The sequence below is a fragment of the Stigmatopora argus genome, chromosome 11 (assembly GCF_051989625.1).
Source record: "Stigmatopora argus isolate UIUO_Sarg chromosome 11, RoL_Sarg_1.0, whole genome shotgun sequence".
In the NCBI taxonomy this organism is placed as follows: Eukaryota; Metazoa; Chordata; class Actinopteri; order Syngnathiformes; family Syngnathidae; genus Stigmatopora; species Stigmatopora argus.
The window spans coordinates 9,577,107-9,597,733 of NC_135397.1; the positions used below are offsets into that span (position 1 = coordinate 9,577,107).

The 20,627-nt window shown below is 39.0% G+C and overlaps 1 protein-coding gene and 1 long non-coding RNA gene across 2 annotated transcripts; one reads left to right on the plus strand and one right to left on the minus strand.

Moving 5' to 3' along the window:
* Positions 1–656: 656 nt before the first annotated feature.
* vwc2 (von Willebrand factor C domain containing 2) lies at positions 657–18,966 on the minus strand. Its single transcript, XM_077612652.1, has 4 exons — positions 18,769–18,966; positions 12,301–12,998; positions 10,807–10,936; positions 657–1,433 (listed from the first exon to the last, which is right to left on the minus strand). The coding sequence occupies exons 2-4, from the start codon at positions 12,916–12,918 to the stop codon at positions 1,282–1,284; spliced, it is 900 nt and encodes a 299-aa protein (XP_077468778.1). The 5' UTR covers positions 12,919–12,998; positions 18,769–18,966; the 3' UTR covers positions 657–1,281.
* On the plus strand, positions 18,788–20,548 carry LOC144084330 (uncharacterized). Its single transcript, XR_013303777.1, has 3 exons — positions 18,788–18,960; positions 19,061–19,211; positions 19,280–20,548. It is a non-coding gene; the product is annotated as an uncharacterized LOC144084330 (long non-coding RNA).
* The last annotated feature ends 79 nt before the right edge of the window (positions 20,549–20,627 follow it).

A 20,627-nucleotide genomic window follows, 5' to 3' on the forward strand; every position in this document is an offset into this window, starting at 1 on the left:
CAAGTGATTAGAGCGTCGGCCTCACAGTTCTGAGCTCGTGGGTTCGATCCCAGGTCTGGATTTTCCTGTTTGGACTTTGCATGTTCTAACCGGGCTTGAGGGGGGGGGGGGGGGGGGGGTTCGGGTACTCCAGTTTCCTCACAAAACTAAAAAACATGAAGAGTAGGCTGGTTGAACACTCTAAATTGCCCCTAGCTATGATTGGGTGTCTGTCTCCTTGTGCCCTGCGATTGGCTGTCCACCGATTCAGGGTGTCCCCCGCCTGGTGCCCATAGTTGGCTGGGATAGGCTCCAGCACCCCCACGGTCCTTGTGAGGATATACGGTATGGAAAATGAATGAATGATTCATGCTGTAGGTTCAATTGGTGGGTTGGTGAACGTGAATGTTAGTTAAAACAACAACAACAACAGAATCATCATTCGCAGGTTAGAGAACTAGTCTACATTTTCAATTAGACAGAATCTTTCTTTAACATAAAAGAGAAGTTGATTAGTTTTTTGTTATAGTGTTCTTCTCATGTTTGCCAGATTTGATGAGACCCAAAATGTCACCTACTGCATTTCCATGTTTTCACGACCACAGGGGAACATTTGAGTCATTAAGTGGTCTCAAAACGAGCCCCGTGGATGTCATACAGGATGATCGGAAGCATGGTGCGGGCACCCGCAGAGCCACAGACTGCCGTTTATTTGAAACAGGAACATACAGCACCAAGATACAAAAAAAGCACTTTTAAAATCAAAGTACATTTGAAACATCCAAACAGACTAGAGAATGTAGTACAAGTCAGAAACAGTCAAGTCAGCTTTAATTCCACTTTTATCTCAATTACTCATTTACCTTGGACAGGCCAGTTACTTCGGACGGAGACGGCCGCTCCTCTGAACTGCATTTGTTAAGGAACAGGTGTTAGGATTTGTCAGAATTATGACGACGTCGAAGTTTAAGCCTCCAAAGACAGCCTTTTGTGTTCTATACATTCACTTTGCAGTCATCCAGGCTGATTATTAAAAGACACAGGCTATAAAAATAGGTGTAACTACTTCATCATCATGACATCTAGACAGTACTTGTATATAGTCATAAATAATTGAATACATAGATAAATAAATATTCTATGTGCGGATTACAAATTTTCGTAAAAAGCCTTTGCGTAGTACAGACTCCGAACTCTGAGCCGGCGGACCCTGATGTCCGGAAGTCTGGGTGAAAGGCCAAGTGTTCACATGGACCGGCGCTGGTGTTTTTCGAGCCAACGTTCCTACCGCTGTGCCAGTCTCTAACCGCGTTGGCATTCGTTCTTGCTGCAGGTGGCTTGGCGTTCGATCTGCCAGGTGCCTTCTTCGTAGGTGCAGTAGCAGATGGTACACTCATCGATTTTCACCTCTCGTCCGGCCGGTATCACTGTCGTGTCTGCAAAGCAGTTGGGTCCTGTTGACAGAATTAAATATGGAAAATGACGAGGGGTGAGGAACACGTTGAATCATAATTCAGTGCGAACAATAGCGGGCACGCCGAGAATAAGGCTATGTTGCCGTGGTTTGGGATTTCAATCAAAAGTCGAGTCTGCTTTCGAAGGTTATTCAGTCCCTTCAAGAGACCACCACGGTCACAGTCTGATGATTAGAATGCAATTGAGGGTCAGCACTTACATCAAAATGTAAGAGTTTTATCAAGGCAGATGTGATTTGGAAAGATTACAATGAGCTGCTTCTGGTGTCTTCAGTTTTGCAATTGCATAAAAAGTTACGTTAGGAAACGGGGCTGTTTTTGTTTGGAGGTTAAATTCAGATTCGAGGCTTTTCACAAAGCACCCAATCCAATCTAAGTCAGGGTAAAGAAGTTATTTTGTCACTGAATAATAGTGATTTGACTACAAATTTCAATTGAGGCAAAAAAGTCTTTTGTTGATGTGTCCTTGTTCTCTATTAATAATTACTGAGTTAGAGATTATGGATACATAATTGTAGATAATTTAGCACATTTGTTGTTTGAAAAAATGAGTATCAATTTAGCAAATTTGAAGTCTAACAAATAACAAACACATCGAAGTGGGAAATCAGGCCAGATTTCTTCAAAAACTCACTATTCATTTAAAGCACACAGATCTACAATAACACAATACCATTTGAAAAGTTGGACATTTTTAAAACCGAAATCCTCCATTGCAATCATGTCCTCAACGGAATTTAAGCGAGAGAGTAAAAGTCTCACTCCTTAAGATATTAATAGTTTAAGTTTAATTTGGGGAATTGAGGTTAGAACAATGTCTATTATACATTATACTAAATATTTTCCCTTGCATAAGAGTATGCAACATTTTATTCAAAGACAAATAGAACACAAGCCACCACAGCACTAACTGTGTCAGTAGACGTTATGCGTTTCTTCCCACTTGCCTCTCCCAGATTTATGTGATGATAAAATGATAAAAAGGGCAGGAAAATAATATAGGAGATAACACATATTGAGATCAAGTTTTTATTACTATGGGTGTAACGCAGTGCCCTTTTCTCACCCGCAGTCATCCGAAGCAAGCAGTATAATTTAAATAGGATACATCAGAATATTTGACCAGCGTCACTTAAAAGGTGAAATTCGCAGTCTGACATTTTCCCTAAACCTTCATGAATCATCCAAAAGATTCAGGTCTACAACTACTTTAGCATTTCAATGCCATTAGCAGGCTCCTGAGACCATTGAGTGCTTGTCCCTGTTTTATACAGGGAGAATTTTCCATTTAGCTTCAGTCTAAAGATCTTTTTTTACTGCAATAATCTAAAACATTTAAATGAGCCTATTAGGGTAATTTGAAGCTCAGGAAAAAAAGGCATATGTTATGAAACATTAGCCTCATCTAAAAGTTGCATTTTAAAGGTCTGGGTCGCCATAGTACAAGCACGCAAAAGAGGCGAGCTAATTGTGATGGAGTGTGGAGTCAGGCAAATATATTTTATTTACAAAAACTTTAATAGAAAATACAAAAGTATCAAACTGAACCTACTGAAGAATGAGGTAAGGCAGCGACGGATGATCAGGCAAAAAATGCAAAAGCGAAAAGAAGAACATTTAATTTAACGACCTTTTATAGGGCAAGTCACTATTTCATTGAAAGAATAAAAAATAAAAAGACTTGGTGTCCACATATGTGGACATTACATTTTGAGTCATGGCTGAAATTATGATGAAATTGTTATCAAGATGTTATTATTTTTAAAATATATATGAAAAAATTACATTTTGAATGAATCAAATGATCAAATAATAAAATCAAAATGACTAAATATACAAATACACTAAGGTTAAAGGCATCAACTACACTCGAGAGTGTTATTCTTAATTTCAGTATTGAACTCATTGTCTGTAACGTCCAATTAGTTTTCTCGATGAATGTTTACGTTTCTGCGTCATGGACGTCCAATCCATCTTGACTGGAAGGGGCAAACAAAGATTTATTCAGTTAAAATGGATTGGACGTCGTGCAATGTTCACTATAAAAACGTTAAATACATTCACATATTGACGAGACAATGGGAAACACCACGGGAAAGCAGGCGGCAGAAGGGAAGCTAATTGGGGGACATGCAATAAATGAAATGGAAAATTCATTTAAATATTAAATTCCTCTTCTGCTTTCCTGAAAGCCAATGAAATATACATAATACAGCTCATATTACACAATCCTTTAATTAAATCCTGAAGCACTTCCACCATAGAACATTTCATCATTTTCTACAAAACTGCTTTCAACTATAAAGGAAATGATGACGCAAGAACACACACGGTGCGCTGCGTAGGTAAATTGTCCCGGCCAACGAATGGAAATTATCTCTCCAACCCATTGAATATAATTTCAGTACATATTGACGTTGTGGTCGATGTTTTCAGCGGGCTGTTGCCTACTGAAGGTGCATTGGGATGCAAAGAAGAAGAAAAAAAGCGCGCATAAAGCCACCATTATCTCCGCTGCCGTGCCACAAAATAGAAACTCGACAGCACTTGTTCCTGGGAGCATCAGGTATAGCATAACAATAGCCATCCCTTACACTAACAAGCTCTCTCCCTGCTGTGCTGTACATTACATTGTAATTAGGAGGCTGAAAAATGAGGAGTCTTTCCACTGCAGTCGCCGCATTTCATTGGGTGTCAGCACCCAGAGGAAGTATGCCTCTAGCACATCAATCAACGTGAACAGCCTGTCAAAATGTCAGCAAAAGCACATTCGTAAGGCCTTTGGATGTCCGCACGAACCCTTGCTGGGAAACAGCTCACCCTGTAGTCTTGCATTGCCGTCGTACTACATTCATCACCATTAAGCGTCTTTAAAATCCTTTCTCAAGAAAAGTATATCAACGATCTGCAAGGACAATAATATTATGAATCAACCTTCAAACTTTATCCTGATTACGGTCCGTGAAGCACAACCATTCACAGTGGCGCCGACGTGGATTTAACATTCCGTTTTATCATTTTCATTTGGGCTTTATTAATACATTGGCCCCCTGTGCATCACTCGTTCTTTTCTTTGCAGCACTATCTACCAAAAGAGCTTTTCAATAGCACTCATGGGGACAAATGGACTGTACGTGGACCCAGACTTACATTACAATTTGTTAAGAGGTGATATAGGCAGCACGTGGAAATGAAACACCATTAGCACCCGCACCTTGAAAGCAGCACCGCATCAAGTAATGGAAGAAAAGACATATTGAAAACTATCACACCCCACTATTTAAAAAGAAATGATAACCAGCAGACCTCAATTATCCTAAGAGAAAGATAGACAAAATCACTCATCTTAATGGACTTCTTGAGTGCATTTGCATTATAAATGTCGAATAAAAGTGGCATTTGATGTGTGCATATATAAAACATGAGAGGGACCAATTTTATAAAAAAAATCATAAATGCATTCAAGATATAGATACAATGCCATTGAAAAAAGTATTTGGCAGATTTTCAAATTCTTATTTATATAGTGTTATTTTTATTTTTATTGAATGGTACAAATTACCACATTTAAAAAAAAATGTGGGTACGTATTTATTTTTATACGCAAACATGTCCTAAATTTTTCTTAATGCTTGCTTTTTCGAATTGATTCCCAAATAACCTACGCAGTGCTCTTTTTAAGAAGAAATAAAGGGTCTTAATGAATGTTTTTTCGATTCATTCAAATGAGTCTTTATCGCTCTTGGCAGCAGGGCCGCAACGTCTCAAGTTTCTGTGTTTGAAGTGATATTGGCGTCGGGTCGCACTGTTTATCACAACCCTCCAGATTAGTGATGACCCTAATGTATTGGTCTTGAAGAACACACTTTATTTCCTTGTGTGTTGCCAAGGTGATTACCTGCAAGACTAATGGACGGCTGGAATTGAAGAGACAAGAAAAGTGTCCTTCAAAAATGTGTGATGCAGAACATTGCCTTCAATTCAAGTGTATATTATAATTAGTGTTATAATGTAGTATCGGCACAATATGGCACTAAAATCACGTCATCGGTATCAGCGAGTTTCTTGCCCTTCCAAGATGATGATAAACGTCCAATGAAGCAGAAATTCAAGGAAAAACGTTTTTTCTTTCTTCCTATCAATGAGTTTCTCACTAGTTAACATCCAATCTATTTGAAGTGGGAGGTTTGCCAAAAAATGAGTTGAGCAGTGTGTGACCAAATCATGTTAGTGATTACCTTACATTCCAAGTGAGTATGAATTGATTCAGTATTAAGAAAAAAAATGGTATTTTTCCCAAAAAAGATCGTGTCTGTGTCGGCACAGTATAGACAGCACCGGCCGGGTGTCGGAATCAGTATTATCCGGTCGCCGTCTTTTGGTCGCCGGTCTTTTGGTCGCCGGTCTTTTGGTTGCGGTCTTTTGGTCGCCCCGACCGCGACAACAGGCGACCAAAAGACCGACGACCAAAAGACCGGCGACAAAACAAGGTAAAACAACACGGTCTACGCATCAATAAAAGCCAACAATGGCCATGAGCAGTTTCACTGAGCCGACGTGTGAGTGTATAAGAGTTTGTATGTACATGCGTTGTCCCTTTAAGAAGCTACGTCAGTCAGGGTCTTAACACGTTCTCCAACAAAAAACAATACAAGTCCGGGAAATTTGGAGCTTTTCTTTAGCCTAATAATTACTAGGGCATTAAGTATGACTAAATAGTAATTCGCAGTTTGTATTTAGGGAATTTGAGCAACGATTTAAATGGTAATTATCACTTACCTTCCGGGCGACCAAAAGACCGGCGACCAAAAGACCAGCAATCGACCGTGTACCGTATTATCGGTGTAACACCAATTGCAATCAATTTGCTGAATGATTGAATACTTTGAGTGTGCTAGTGCAATGATGGAATAATGAAGAGTTCATTTCCCATTTGCATCAGATATTAAAATTAACATGTTCCCATGGCTAAATGAAAGCTGACAGCATAAGCAAATGTCAAAGTTTATAAGTGAAATGATTTTGAATGATCAGTGAAATGTTGAAAACCTGCATCCCTTCACAGCTGTTCTTTGATATTCATGAACAACTGTCTGGGCACTTTCATCTTTATCCCCTGGCTCTCCCCCAAATGTCTCTATGCATAGCAACTGAATAACACATTTGAGACAGGGGACCCTGCCTTAGGAATCGATTTTGCATGCCTGAAAAGGCCACGATAATGCCAGAGTATAATTGATGAACTCATCAAACATTGCAAATCTTTGTTGTATTTAGGGAGGAAAGTGATGGGGAGGAAAATTGCAGTCAAGCCAAACCACACAGACAGCAGAGTGGTTGAATGATGAATCTCATTTGGATGTGGTCTAACGTTTCACTCTTTAGTCTATTTTTGTTGCATTTCTCACCTTCTGTAGGCTACTTTTCTAAATTTACGGTTTCCCTAATTTACTATGTGGTAAAGCACTGCTGGATGAGAAATTTGTTATTCCGCCATTAACGAGGTGAGCTTTGATGTGACACATTTCCTACAAGCTATTAACATCTGTCTACAATTAAGCAGCATCTGGTAGCAAGGTGACAACTTTAATGACCGCATATAACCTGATTTTGCAATAATTACCATGTTGGGCCAAAGAGGTTTCCCTTCTATGTCACATGTAGAACTCCATGTGATTAATAGTGGGTTAGTGGAATGTGACGGCTAGTGTTTATTATCATTTTAATTCTTCCTCTTTAAGAAAGAGGCATAAATGTAAAAACGAGAGGAAGATTAGTTGTTCCCATTCAAGCTCATCAATGATTCACCTACTTCACCTGTCGATACAGAGTCCCGATCCCGTAATTTGGGAATGTATTGAGGAGGGGGAAAAACAAGTAAATCTTTTTCCCCCAGCGCAGTAAATTTTTTCAAAAGAATCATAATGATACTAATTTGTAAAACAAATGAACAGGCTATTATTTTACATACATCATTAAAATAATAGGGGATATTTTTTTCAAGTTTAATTAAAGGCTTAACTGGAGAAGCAGACAGTGTGATGAACATTTTAACACATGGACCAATGAGTAAGTGATTAAGCTAAGAGGGCATGAAAGTGCTGAGAGTGATAAGGTATCGCTTCAATATAAAAATTGCAATGTTACAGACTGCAATATAAACCGCAAGTTACACATTAGTAAAAGTGAAAATAGCACTGATATTTATGAATTGTAATTTGAAATGATAATTTCCCTAACCTTCAACCTTTGGCTTTTGGCTTTGGAAAATTGTCATTCATAAATGCAACCATCCAATTTCTTCTCTTTATGGCTGAACTGGTTAGAAGCTAATTGTAGTTACAAAGAACTAACTCATCTCATCTCATTTTCTCCAGTTTATCCGAGTTCGGGTCATGGATACAAAGAACTATTTATGCTCATATTCACCTCTGGATGATTTAAAGTCTTCAGTTGACTCCCTGGAGTAGAATCTAATTAATACTTGTGGTAGCTATGCTCACCCATATCCTTTCGAGAATAGCTATGCATCTCTAATATTTGCTCGTAGGACAGGTTCAGAGCAAAGGTAAAGATAGTATATATCTCGTATAAATAGGCATTACCCTTATCTGCAAAGATGCAATGTTCAGTGTTTTGGCTTTGGGGACATATCAGATGGCATTCAGCCTGAGTCACCGTCCTGTTGCAAGAAAATGTGAAAGATTTGATCTCATGCTAAATGCCACTTTGAATTTAGTGCACACTATCAGATGCAAATTACAGACAGTATAATGTGAGGGGGAAAAATACAGGCAAATTTTTGTGCCATTTTTATAAAAAAACCCAGGCACTCTGGTGACAAACATATACTAGGCAGCGATCTGGTGGAAAGCGGTCTCCAATTCCTCTTTTTTTTACAGGTCTGTGACCGGCTCTTTAGCCAACTCTGCACCATCTGGCTATGAGGTCAGCCCTCACTTCTAAATAGCACTCATCGACAGTTGGCCAAACCAGTTTTTACAGTGTACTCAGCGAAAAAATATCAGTTGTGTTCCCAATTAAACAACACATCCCACCCCCTAATATGATCTAAAACGCCTATTTAATTCATTTGTATGTATTAAAAACAAACAAATAATGCAAATATGAATTTTAAAAAATGCTATCAACTCAATGTGACCTTTAAAATAGCTCAGAAAAATAAAATCTTTAGTGTTTTGCAGTCTGCATTATGATGATGATTCCTTCAGGCCTGCCGCCCCATTTTGGTCAAGGATGGCTTCATTGCACATTTAAGATGCCTTTTGTGTTTATTGTTTAAAACGTGGCCGGTTGGTGGTGCTGCACAGTTAATTACAAAACTCACTGTTTGCATGGTGTAATTTCCTGTTTCACTGACTACAGGATATATGAACAGATCATATCATTTAATATGATGTTATTTCTTGTTGTCACTGATCTGCTTTGGATGACGGAAACAGGAGTTTGGGGATGTGTGAGTGTGTGTGTTTCAAAGTTGTTGTGCATGACTGAAACTGATTCGGAATTGGTTTTCTACGGCAATTATATCTAGACCTCTGTGAGGCGTCAGCGGGTGTATAGCTATATGTTTTAGAGCAGCAATTTCCTGGACACGTAGCTCCCACTTTGGAAAAAGTGTGGTGGTGGCCAATTGGCGTGAACACTGCTAACTCGTTCGCACCAATTGGCGGGCTTCTTTATAGTCCCTTTCAACCTCTGGGAGCATTTGTTGATGCTGATTTTCCTCTGACAGAAGGAGAAAATGGTAGGATGACAAGTCCTCGATATAAGGAAGCAGAAACAAACCGTATGGGTGAATGGAAAAAAACATTTTGTTTCAAATGAATTGATTTTTGCAAATGACTCAGAAGGTTTAATGGATACTCTTCATGTATTTATGAATGAAACAGGTCCACTGGTCCACCTCCCTTCTTATTGGAGCTGGCTGAATAAATGTGTTGACCTTTTAATTGAGGTTTCATAACTGCATATATGAAGATGGCCTTGCTTCTGACAAGAATGTGCTACTAATCTTTTCACTTTTGCATTTGCAAATGTTTATAGCATAATTCGAGTCTGTAGCATCTTTCTTATGTGATTTTTGCGCAGTTATACTATATGTTGAACAACAGTCCAACACAGCAAATCCTTCCCCGGCTGGAAGAGCATGAGGGTTTGGTAGCATTTTTGAATATAATTTCATACCCATTCACATCTGTCTCTAAACAGATGTACACACAGCTGCAGCTTGGTAAATCCACCGCAAAGTCCAAAAAAGAAAAGATGGAACTCTGCCCAAATGCAAAACAAAACACTCTCAACATGTGCGAATTACACAACTGAACAAGCAATCATGATGTTGTCTGACAAAATATCGCAGGAATAATATGGCAGTCTACTGCCATTGAATGCATAAGGAAAAGAAACAGGATGTTCACTTTTTAATTAAGTTTTGATCATGACACTTCCACTAACAGTTGGGTCGTGTAACTTGTCCTTTTTTATTATTCAATTGGTTTGAATGTTATCTAGAGTTCTTTGCATATCTTTTGAATGTAATTCAGTGAAATATCTTCATTTCAAAAATGTCTCTTGTGAAGATCAGAGTCTGCACCCACAAGATAACACAATTGTTTTCCTACTTTGAAGAGACACAGTAACGACCCCCTCCTTCAACCCCAGAAGAGTCTGTATTTATTTAAGGCTTAGTCTCTGGTGGGATTTTGCAGATATTAGGAAACCCGGTTTTCCTTCTGGAAATGCTGATGTGTGATGTAGTCACTGCTGAAATGCATGAGCTTTTCCCCATTGGTCGAACTCACTTTATTGAACGAACGATCAATTCACAGGCTTAGGAACCAATCTGAAGGAGGAGCAACTCATTGCCAATTTCTGTTGACCGAATTTCAGAGCTAGTCATTTCAAACGGGCATTTGTTTTTACAACCTTAAAAGCTTTTTATATGTAGATGTGTTAGTGAAGCTTGGGATACTATGGCTTGGAGCCAGCGGCAATGCACTCTATAGTATTTTATAAATTCTTAAACTAGTGGTTGAAAACAAAACTGTGTTGATATGAGACAGTTGATATGGGCACTCTGAAAAACCTGATGGTACAATTAAACAACACACGAAGAAAAGTGCTCTTTTTGAGTTAGTTATGTCATGGAAAGATTTTGGCGATTGGAGAGGTGAGTTCACAGGGTAATTAGCAAATTATTGGTTACTTCAAAATTGGTTTTATTGGAAATGGATCAAGTAAACATTGAAAATTTGAAAATCTTGACACTATAGGCCCTTTGCGGTGTTTTGTAAACATAATGATATCAGTCAGATTTGTCCACACGTACCACTCTTGCAGATTGGACAGCACTGATCCGGCTCATATTCCGGGTTCACACATTCTGTCTGAGGGCAGGCCGAAACAGAACACAACACCTCTCCGTTTGGCTCACATCGACATTTTTCACACGGAGAGACCTGCAAAACACAATTAGTAGAGGTAAAGTGGGTAAGGGCCCTTTAAGAGGGGTATAAAAAAATCATATTAACTTTACAAGAAGAGATTTTATCTCCTGTGTTTTCAGTTTATGTCCTGTCTGAATAGGTTTTCAGTTATACCTGTTCTTGTCAATAACCAATCAGATTCTCCCTTCTACTTGTCTGTCATTTTGTCTCCAAACTATATGGTTTTTTTTTCAGCATTCCTTCCTTTTTTATCTTGTTGTTGTTTTTTCCTTAGGTCATCTCATGCCTCGTTCCTAACTTGCTGGTAAAATGTGAGGACATCATCATCACTCATTTAATTTTAACAAACGTTTACTTGAGTTAAATTTAGTCTAAATTGCCATATGTTTATTTTCATTTAGAAGTAAATTCAAATCATTAAATAATGCAGCACGTTTCTTATTCGATGTTGAATAGTTAAGTTTAATTTGAAGTCAAATGAATGATCAAGATGGCTTCGCGATCAAATGGGACACTAAACAACAATTAAGGATGGGACGTAAACCATGAGGAGAAAGTCTTTGAGCAGAGGTTGAGGAAAACAAGTTGAAATTGTTACCCTGCGTCTCAGAGCCTGAAAAAGATTGGAACTGATTGTGTATAGATCGAAATGAGATGCAGCTCCTATATTCCCTGTAAAAGGCAGTCCCTTGAGCATAGCAGCACACCTTTAGTCCTATCAAAAGAGCTAAGGTTAATTCTGACAGCGTTGCTGCTGATTGCAGAGGCTTGTGCCTCCGCTTGGCACTTCACTGTGAAAAATAGAGCCAGGCAGCACTTCCCTAAGAAGTTAGCAATCACGCATAACAACCTGCCTGTTGCAAATCCCACAGCACAAAGGCTAATGTATGACGCCTCTGTGAAAGGAATTTTGAGCAAGCCAACCTTTGCACATATTTGACAGAAAGCCGCTTTTACTCAGCTCGATGTCCCATTTAGGCCATCACTAACATAAAAAGGGTAAATGGAGCACTGGTTTTGATAATTATTTGCAGCACGTACCTGATGCCTGTGTGCCTTAATGGTTGAGAGACACTACTAGCTTGCACTTTTAAGACTATTACAGCGGCAATAGCATGAGAAGACTTGGCTGGAGCTGCGCCTTGAAATTGAGCTCACAGAAATATTGTAACGAGAACAAAGACAAGTGCTGACCTTTGCCATTATAAATGTGCCTTCACGCGTTCTTCTCCGCTTGTTTGCTGCAGGGAAACCACATTTTATGGCGGGCTTGCTATAGACTCATTCTTAATCGAACGTCCAAAGAAGATCTGTCAGCATTTTTTTCCCCGCTTTGTGCATGTCAAACAAATCCGTAAACTCATCCACCAACTCACCTTAAACTCCTCCAGAGTGGCGTAGGTCTTTCCCCTAAATTCACAGTAGTTCTTTGTCTCCTTACACTGCGGGCAGCATTGACTGGTATCCACTTTAATGCAGCGAGCATGCAATCTGGGACAATCTGGCTTGCTGCATAGTGGACCTTCATCTGTACAGAGGCAAGGACATGTGGACGGACCAGGGGTGAACTGCTCACCAATTGCGAATACAAAACCGCTCTCATCCATGCAGCCTTTACCCCTGTAATCTGGGTAGGCATATTCGTCAATGGCTTCCAAAGACAGAGTGATGTCACTTGTGGGGCCCACATCTATTTGTTTAAGATTGTCTTCCTCAGTCCACAGCTCTTGGGACTTCCCACCCTTAGATCCTCGGATGTAGGCGCTGAGGTTCGACCTGGCACGGCTCGCGCCGGTTCGGTTCAGACCAAAAGTTTCGTTGTCCGCAGGCTGTAGCGGCTTGGGGACCGCTTTGTCCTCTCTAGCCTGGGTCAAAACCCTTTCCAGGCGTTCACGGCTAAGTGGCAAGGTCGTTATGGGATTACTCCCAACACCACTCATCAGAAACCAGAGAACAAAGAGGACCTCTGCTGTCATGGCAACGGAGTGGAGCATCTCTCCCCCACCACCAGTGAGGTGGGAAAACACCTTGGCTCACATAACACACTTCACATCTCAGGTGTGAGCCAGTCCATCTGGAAAGAGAAAATTAAACTGGGGTTATGGGCTCAGTATTTTCACTTTTTTTATCCCAGGTGTGGGCTTTGAAACGGCATCAAATTCACATGGCTTTGTTCCATCATGTCGAGCAAACACCCTGCGAGTCCAAGCCAAGACTGCAAGATAAATCAATTGGATGGTTAGGATGGAGAACATTTAGGAGATCAATGCTGCCCAATACTGGAGCAGTTTTCTGCATCAGTCAAACAGCCGTTGACAAAGATTAGGAACTTGAATCAAACATTGTAAAGCCTCTGCTCCTTTAAACGGAACAAAGAACCTGGATCAATTTCATTCTTAAACATGAATTGCAGTCAACTGTAGGAAGAATTGATTTGAAAAAGAACATAATCTGTGGAAGGCAAGTAAGTAGCTTTACTTTTCATCGTACATATTCACAGGCTCGAAACCCTCCATGGAGTCTTCTATTGTTTTGTAATCACACGTAATTGCACATCACTTGAACGTGACCTTTATGCACAGCACAAATAATACACCACACAACGGGAAGAGTGAAACCCTGGAGTAAACTGCAAACACAGCACATTTTATAAAAAGCTGTGCTCAATATTTTTTTATTTTTGCCTCTCGCTAAACTTGATTTACTCTGGCACTTTGAAATTCAAATGCTTGCTACGATGCTTTGCCGCGTTCGGTGGCCTACTTCCATTCCCCCAATTGCTGAGGCCAGGCAAAAGCTGCTATTGCAATCATATTAAGATTTTCATAAAATGACAGAATTATTTTTGGGCGATAACTATATTTAACATAATCCTATGTGCTTGCATTTTAAAGCATGGTAAATTATGCCGATGTGCACGTACTTCATGTGATTTTATATGTCCAAACCAAAAACAGTACGTTTGTAACAAGTTGAATGGCATATGTTATGTTTTTTGTTGTTGTTGTTGTTGGTGGTGGTGTTTTTTTTATCAGCCGACTTCATGAAATTCGACCCACTGAGAGGGAAAAGAGCTGAAGGTGATTGCCGGCAGCCATCAGTACATGACCAATGTTTCTACCCGATTAGCTGTGTTTGAGGAAGAAGATTTTGAGTTCTCGTGAAACTGAAAGGCATCAGAGGGAGGGAAATCAAGATGAACAGATGAGTCTGTTAGTAAAGGGACCTCAAACCTAACCACCTTAACAGCTCTTACGAGCTGTCACATAGTCACTGCATGCAGCCTGACTGAGAGGATATCAAGTTGTTTTCTCAAATAAACGCAAATGACCTAATATGAGTGAGGAAAATGATTGATTACCGATTTTTTTTTACATAATCATGCTAAATTTTAAATCAATATTGTTTTTTTTACCCACAGATGCCGTCTTATTTTTTAGGTTTGGTATAAAACAAAGGTTTAAGCAATGTTGTACAAGAGAAAATAACGTATGTGTCATGTTTTGGGGAAATAACTATTCTACAGAGGACCACAAAAAAGGACTAACTGATCCAATAACATCCAAAGTAGTTTACGACCGTTGAATACTATTGTTCTACAACTAAAATATATAAATACATATTTATTGTGACATTACAAGACACAAGTAATTTATTGTAAAAGCTTGTGATCCATCTTTGAAAGAGATACAAAAAGGGCAGGAGGAATCAAGGACAACCAGAGAACAAATTCAGTGGACAAAAGGAAAACCTTACTGTCGGAAAAGATTCTTTCATTCTGAATACAATTGTATTCATTGCAGCCTTTTCAAGGTCTTTTCTATTCTAAACCTTAATCTTGCTATGTAGTTTATTGTAAATCACTTATTTGCCTTGGGCTGTTAGTTCCTGAGCATTGGATAAGGTCTATTGAAATACAAATCTGCCCTTTGGTTTAGCCCTTTCAGTGTGTTGCTCTACTGTGAACAAGTGTTAAACTAGTGTACTGTAGATATAAAAAAAATGCTAATCCTAGTGCTTTTCTGTAGGGAATTTTAACAGGTAGGTATTTTTTTTAATCAATTTTGTTTGAAATCACAGCCAAACTCATTGCATATTATTTATCATGGACTGATGAAAACTAAATTTTGCAATTGTTCTATCGTGTTTAGTCACGTCATCCGTGATGCCTTTCTATTTACACGGTGGCAACTCGCTGCTAGTAGGGAAAGTTAAAATGAAGTTTGAAAAGTGCCTTCTTGACTCATTAAACCTTTGCAGTCATAAGAGTCCATGTAATGCATGTTTTAGCATAATTGTTCAGTTCTAAATCTTTAAAATAAACCTAAATGATCTCTGCAGGTGTAGGAAAAAATCATTTTAAGTGATTTCAATTGCATGTATTATCTTGGGAAAATAAGCAGGAAAATGATAATTACAGTAGGATTTATCAGGGTATATTTTAGCTGAACTAAGGGGATTTTCACATCGGGTGGTCTCTTTTCAAAGTGAACTTGTGACATGTCTCAGCATGCTTCCTAATATTGGGCTTTTAGGAGCTAACTCCGATGTTGGAAATACACCAGCTCCAAAACTGTCAATTAAAAAAACATATGCACTACATGTAAAACAAAAAAAGTACATTGATATGAATTTGCATTGTTGAATAACCAGAACTTAGGGAAACAGGCACAATTGTGGAAAGAAAGCCCAGACACTCAGGGGGGCGTCTATATACAGTTCTGTATTAATGTGCCATGCAGATCCTCATGGGTGGCATAAAACACACAAATCTACATTTGGCAACAAAATAAGGAAATGTACCAGAAAGAACATTTTATCTTACTTCCGACTTAACCCATTAACATTAAAATGATGTCTCACGCAAACCCAAATAAAGTAACAGCATCCCTCAGGGGAGTTTATTTAGAAAAAATGAGCACAACAATTGAGTTCTGAGAATCAGTCCAGTTGGAAACATTTTGAGCACCGCAGAAGTGTACACAATAGCTAACTTTACAAACCTTACTGAACTTCGTCTATTCGTTTTCTTTTCATCGGTAGAGTCACAATGGCACAACGCATTTGAGATAGTATTTCTTTGGAAAGCAGAGAGCAGGTGGCTCTGCCCTGTGTCGGCCTCGCGTGACATAATGTTTTTCTTCTCCTGAAAACAAACTGATTGAAACCCAATCAACACTTTCTCTGCTATTTGCATGCAAAGCGTACATTAATTTTTTCTTCATTTATTTAATAGGCAATTAGTCTAAGATTAATTCCCCAGAATAGTTATTCATTTAAATACTTGAATAATTGATACCCTACCCTAGATTAAAATATATGCCGTAGAAACGACAGCTATATGTGTATCACCACGAATGAGAGAAATAATAGAGAGAAGAGAACAACTGCTAGAGGAAATTTAGAGGGAAATAAATAAAAAAATTGTAAACCCGATTTAAAGTCAGCGTGACACATACTGTCCACTACTTGCATAGTAACAACATGATCAAGATGCACTGGTAATTGAATTTTATCACACAACTTCAAATCACAATTAAATTAAGATCAAGCCAAATAAAACTATTTTAATGTTTATCAAGGTTTTAATATTTTACCCTTAAATGACATCAATGTCAAGTACTTCATGTTTCCCCCCCCCCCCCCCCCCAAAAAAAAAAACAAATCCAGCTTCAAGTCCCAGACCAGTCTTATGAATTACAAGACTAACATTTAACACTAAATAACACATTAAGAAAAAGCATTAGTACTAAATGCACCTTATTGGCTCATTGGGGCAATTAATTTTCTTATTATGCCACCTAATAAAACTTGAACTGCAATAATCTAGGTGATGAATGTTAAAACTAAGCAACTTTAATCAAGATATGTCATAACAATACTAGAACTGGTTTTTACTACCTCAAGATACTGATTTTTTTCTGCTCAGCTATTAATATTGTAAATTTGGCATTGATCCACATGATTTTTTAAAGAACTATAAGAGCTTGATCCCTACTGACATTTAAATTCTGCACTGACTTGGAACACGAGAAACAATGAACAGCTCATTTTGCAGATAGGAGCAGGTTAGTGATGTCACTTTCGATACACGTTCACAAAGTCAAAGGTCAACATTTTGTTCTTGTCATTGAATTTGTCACAGTTGAAAACTGAGTGGAAGCCACTGAGAATAAGGAGAGATTTAACCTGGCTGTTAGTTCACGGTTCAGTGATTCTCACCGTACCGTTGATTTATGACTCATAACAGATATTGTTGCTTTCATTATCGAGGATAGGAAATGAAGCCAATACGTCTCGAGAAGGAGAATTAGCTCAGAGAAAAATTGTTTACCTCAAGCTTGACTAATTAGACATTGCTCATTCAATTCATACTGATGAGACTGACAAGTCTTCAATAACACATGCTGTGGAGAAAAGGTTGACCTGCCTCTTGCTTTCTACAGTAATGTCACTCAGTGATTTCTTTTTCTTCCAGGTTAGCTTTGAGCAATTTAACATGAAAGCTATAAATAGGGCCAAAATAAACTCAGGCAAAGGACTCATCTTCAGGAATTTTCCACGCATGAGCTGAGACGTCTCTGTTTTCGTTGATTTCTTATTAGCTCTGATGCATGATGGCAGCATTAAAAAGAATCAAATCTCTTACTATCATGTTTCGTCCACGTGAACGACGACACGCGGAGGACGCAATACGCTTGGAAGCATGGGAGCAGCCTCTTGTGTTGATTTGTGTTTAGGGCTGTTGTTATGAACAGGGCAAGGCTCACACAGGTTGGCTGGCAATGAACCTCCACAGCAAAGATCACATTCCAAATGTCTCAGTGAATTAAAGTAAAGCGCTGTCCCTCTGTCACATCAAACTGGATGTCATTTAGAGGAAAAGCAGGTCCGGAGGCAAGAATTAAATCAGACATAGTGACACAAGATGCCTGTGCCGCTGTCTGCACTTCTCTTTTTGCACATGCTGCATCTAATTCCTTATCTTTACATTTCCGACATCTAAACATGCCATCTACACACGAGGGGAATAGAACTATTTACTTTGGGTCAATTTGTGACAAAGCACATCCCAGGGGATGAGACATGAGAGGTTAAGACAGTATTTGCTTCTAGGCGCCAACCTGACAAGGCGGAGAAAGCATCGGATTAATGATGCCATGTTAAAAACCCTTTTTGCACAGATAAAGGGTTGGAATAACACAATCCAATTAGAGCAATAAGGTTCCCCAAAGCAGAGCATTAAGACATCTGCCGGAGAATGAATTGCTGCACGGCTGTCGAAATGAATTTGATCCTCACGCTGCAAATCTTAAAAGTGACCTACATCCAAAAAAAGTTTTCCCAAAAAATAATGGTGAAAATGTGCTGGTCAGCACAATTCCACCCGGCACAAAGTAAAACGGAGAAAAAAAAATTGAAAAATGGCAGGATGAGACATAATGTATATTTTATTTTGAGGGAGTTCACACAAAGATAAAGTGTCATTTATATTTCAGTGAAGCAGTAATACAAAGAAAACATCCGGACATTTGAGCTGCAATTTTCCCTTATAGCTCAGCCGAGCCAATCCTCATACCTACCTGAATAAATTGTGAATGTCCTAACTGCATTGTGCATGCAATGAGTGTTCTACTGTATTTTCTCCACCAACCCTCAAGTTCCACACCAAACAAAGACAGAGCATCTACAGGTGCAATCCTATTAAACTCTCCTATATTTGCATGAATGACCAAATGAATGAATGCATACACCAGTAGATACTGTTTTTAATGAACATAATGACATGATCCATTAAAAGAGGATAATATTCCTGCATCGAAATGAGATTGATGTGAACGTACCTGTCATCCAGGAAGGTGACCAGGACAGAGTTCGGACAGAAGCCAGACAAGCAACAAATGATGAGAACAAGTGCAAACTGGTCCACTTTGATCAACGACGATGCTTCTCCGGAGGATGTCGGCGCGTCTTTAACTTTGGTCGTCTCAAAAGAGTGGGAAAGGCATTCCGCTCACTGCTGCGCTTCAAACAGTGTAACGTCTCCCCCAAATCGACCCCCACTCCCTTCGCCCCTTCCTCTCTGCCCCACGCACACGGGCATTTCAGTTCTACCCTCCAAATTATTAAATACAGGGAGGCGGAGTGCCGTGGTTTGGACGCCGTAGCAAGGAACAATGTGACCGCCAGACGGCGCTGCTTTTAAGAGTGAACTGCGGAGGGGGAGAAAGTCAGGTCTTCAGAAGATTTCCTTATGTTTGTTTTCAAAAAGGGAATATTTACTATGGTATTCTTGTTTTATTTGTATTACTTTTCACAGGAACACTGGTAATAACCCTCATTTGATTTGACCAGATTAGGGTGTCGTCTGCCTTTCATCCGTTTGGGGTAGTCTCCAGCACCCCTTATGCACCCTGACAAGGATAAGCAATGCTGAAAATGGATGGAAAGATGGAGAGATGGATGTATTATTTGATTCATCCAGCTCATTTACAACTGGTAATTTTTCTTTTTACCTATACATTTAAAAGTATGGCACAAAACTGCTATGAAATCGGGATTATGATGGTTTCCGGACTAGTAAAAACAGCAGCAAAACACAATAACTCTAACATGAACCTGGTATGTTGAATACATTGGGAACTCACTTTTAAGATGCATATAGCAATGCATTAATGGCATTGACATATAAAGAGATAAACCTTTGTGTAAAATTGGTACTGACACAACACAAATGCTGTGGATAATCAAATGACAAATTTGACATCCCTAAATGACCATCATGGAATTTAATTGTACCATTTACACAGGTATATCGCCTCTGTAACTTTTACTGCCCTTAAAGGCATCATTTTGGCAATGACTTGGCCATCCAGGGCTTGTGTTGTTTTACACACCAAGTCTCCCTAGTGAAAAAGACAGATAAATTCAGCTTTAGAGGCTGTGTAAAATAGATACAAAAAGCAGTGCTACACCTGTAACAAAATCGTGATCCTCAATGGTACAATAAAGCACTTTTGGGAGTGCTACTAAGATCAATTACTCGCCTTTACACTCTGAAATTTATTGATAGAAACATCATATTCTGTTTGGATACAAAATGGAAATCATTATCATGGCATCAGAGGTTGCCTGTGACCTAAAAACTGCTTTTAACATTCATCAGCATACTGTACACACATCAGTGCTCTCTTCCGTTAAACCTTGCCTGGGGTCAAATGTCATTTTTCCCTGACATCATATTTTGGCCCCATTAACTATTGATCAGCACAATTTACCAGTTAATCCCAGCAAAATGGCCCGTATGGTTTCAGGAGGGTCAATTCAAGGTTGGGACAGAGCACTGGGGACACAGTAACCACTGCAAGCAGCCCGAGAAGCATTATTGTATACACTTGGGTGTTAAATAAAGATTAACATTTTTTGTTTTCATTTTACAAATGTAGCCACTTCTTGTGCTGAATCTTTACAGGGATTAAATGATGCACTTTCTTTCTGTTCACCTGGGATATGGAAGTATGTTTACTATCAAAAACCTCAAAATACTCTGATTTATGCTTTGACAGAGTCTTGTCCTATACACCAAACAACAGATTCATTCTCTTGATGAATGCAACTATTTTAATAACATGACTGGAAATTAAGAAAGTAATTAAACCTACCAAGTCATTCACTTTTCACGTCAATGTAAACTCAGCTACTC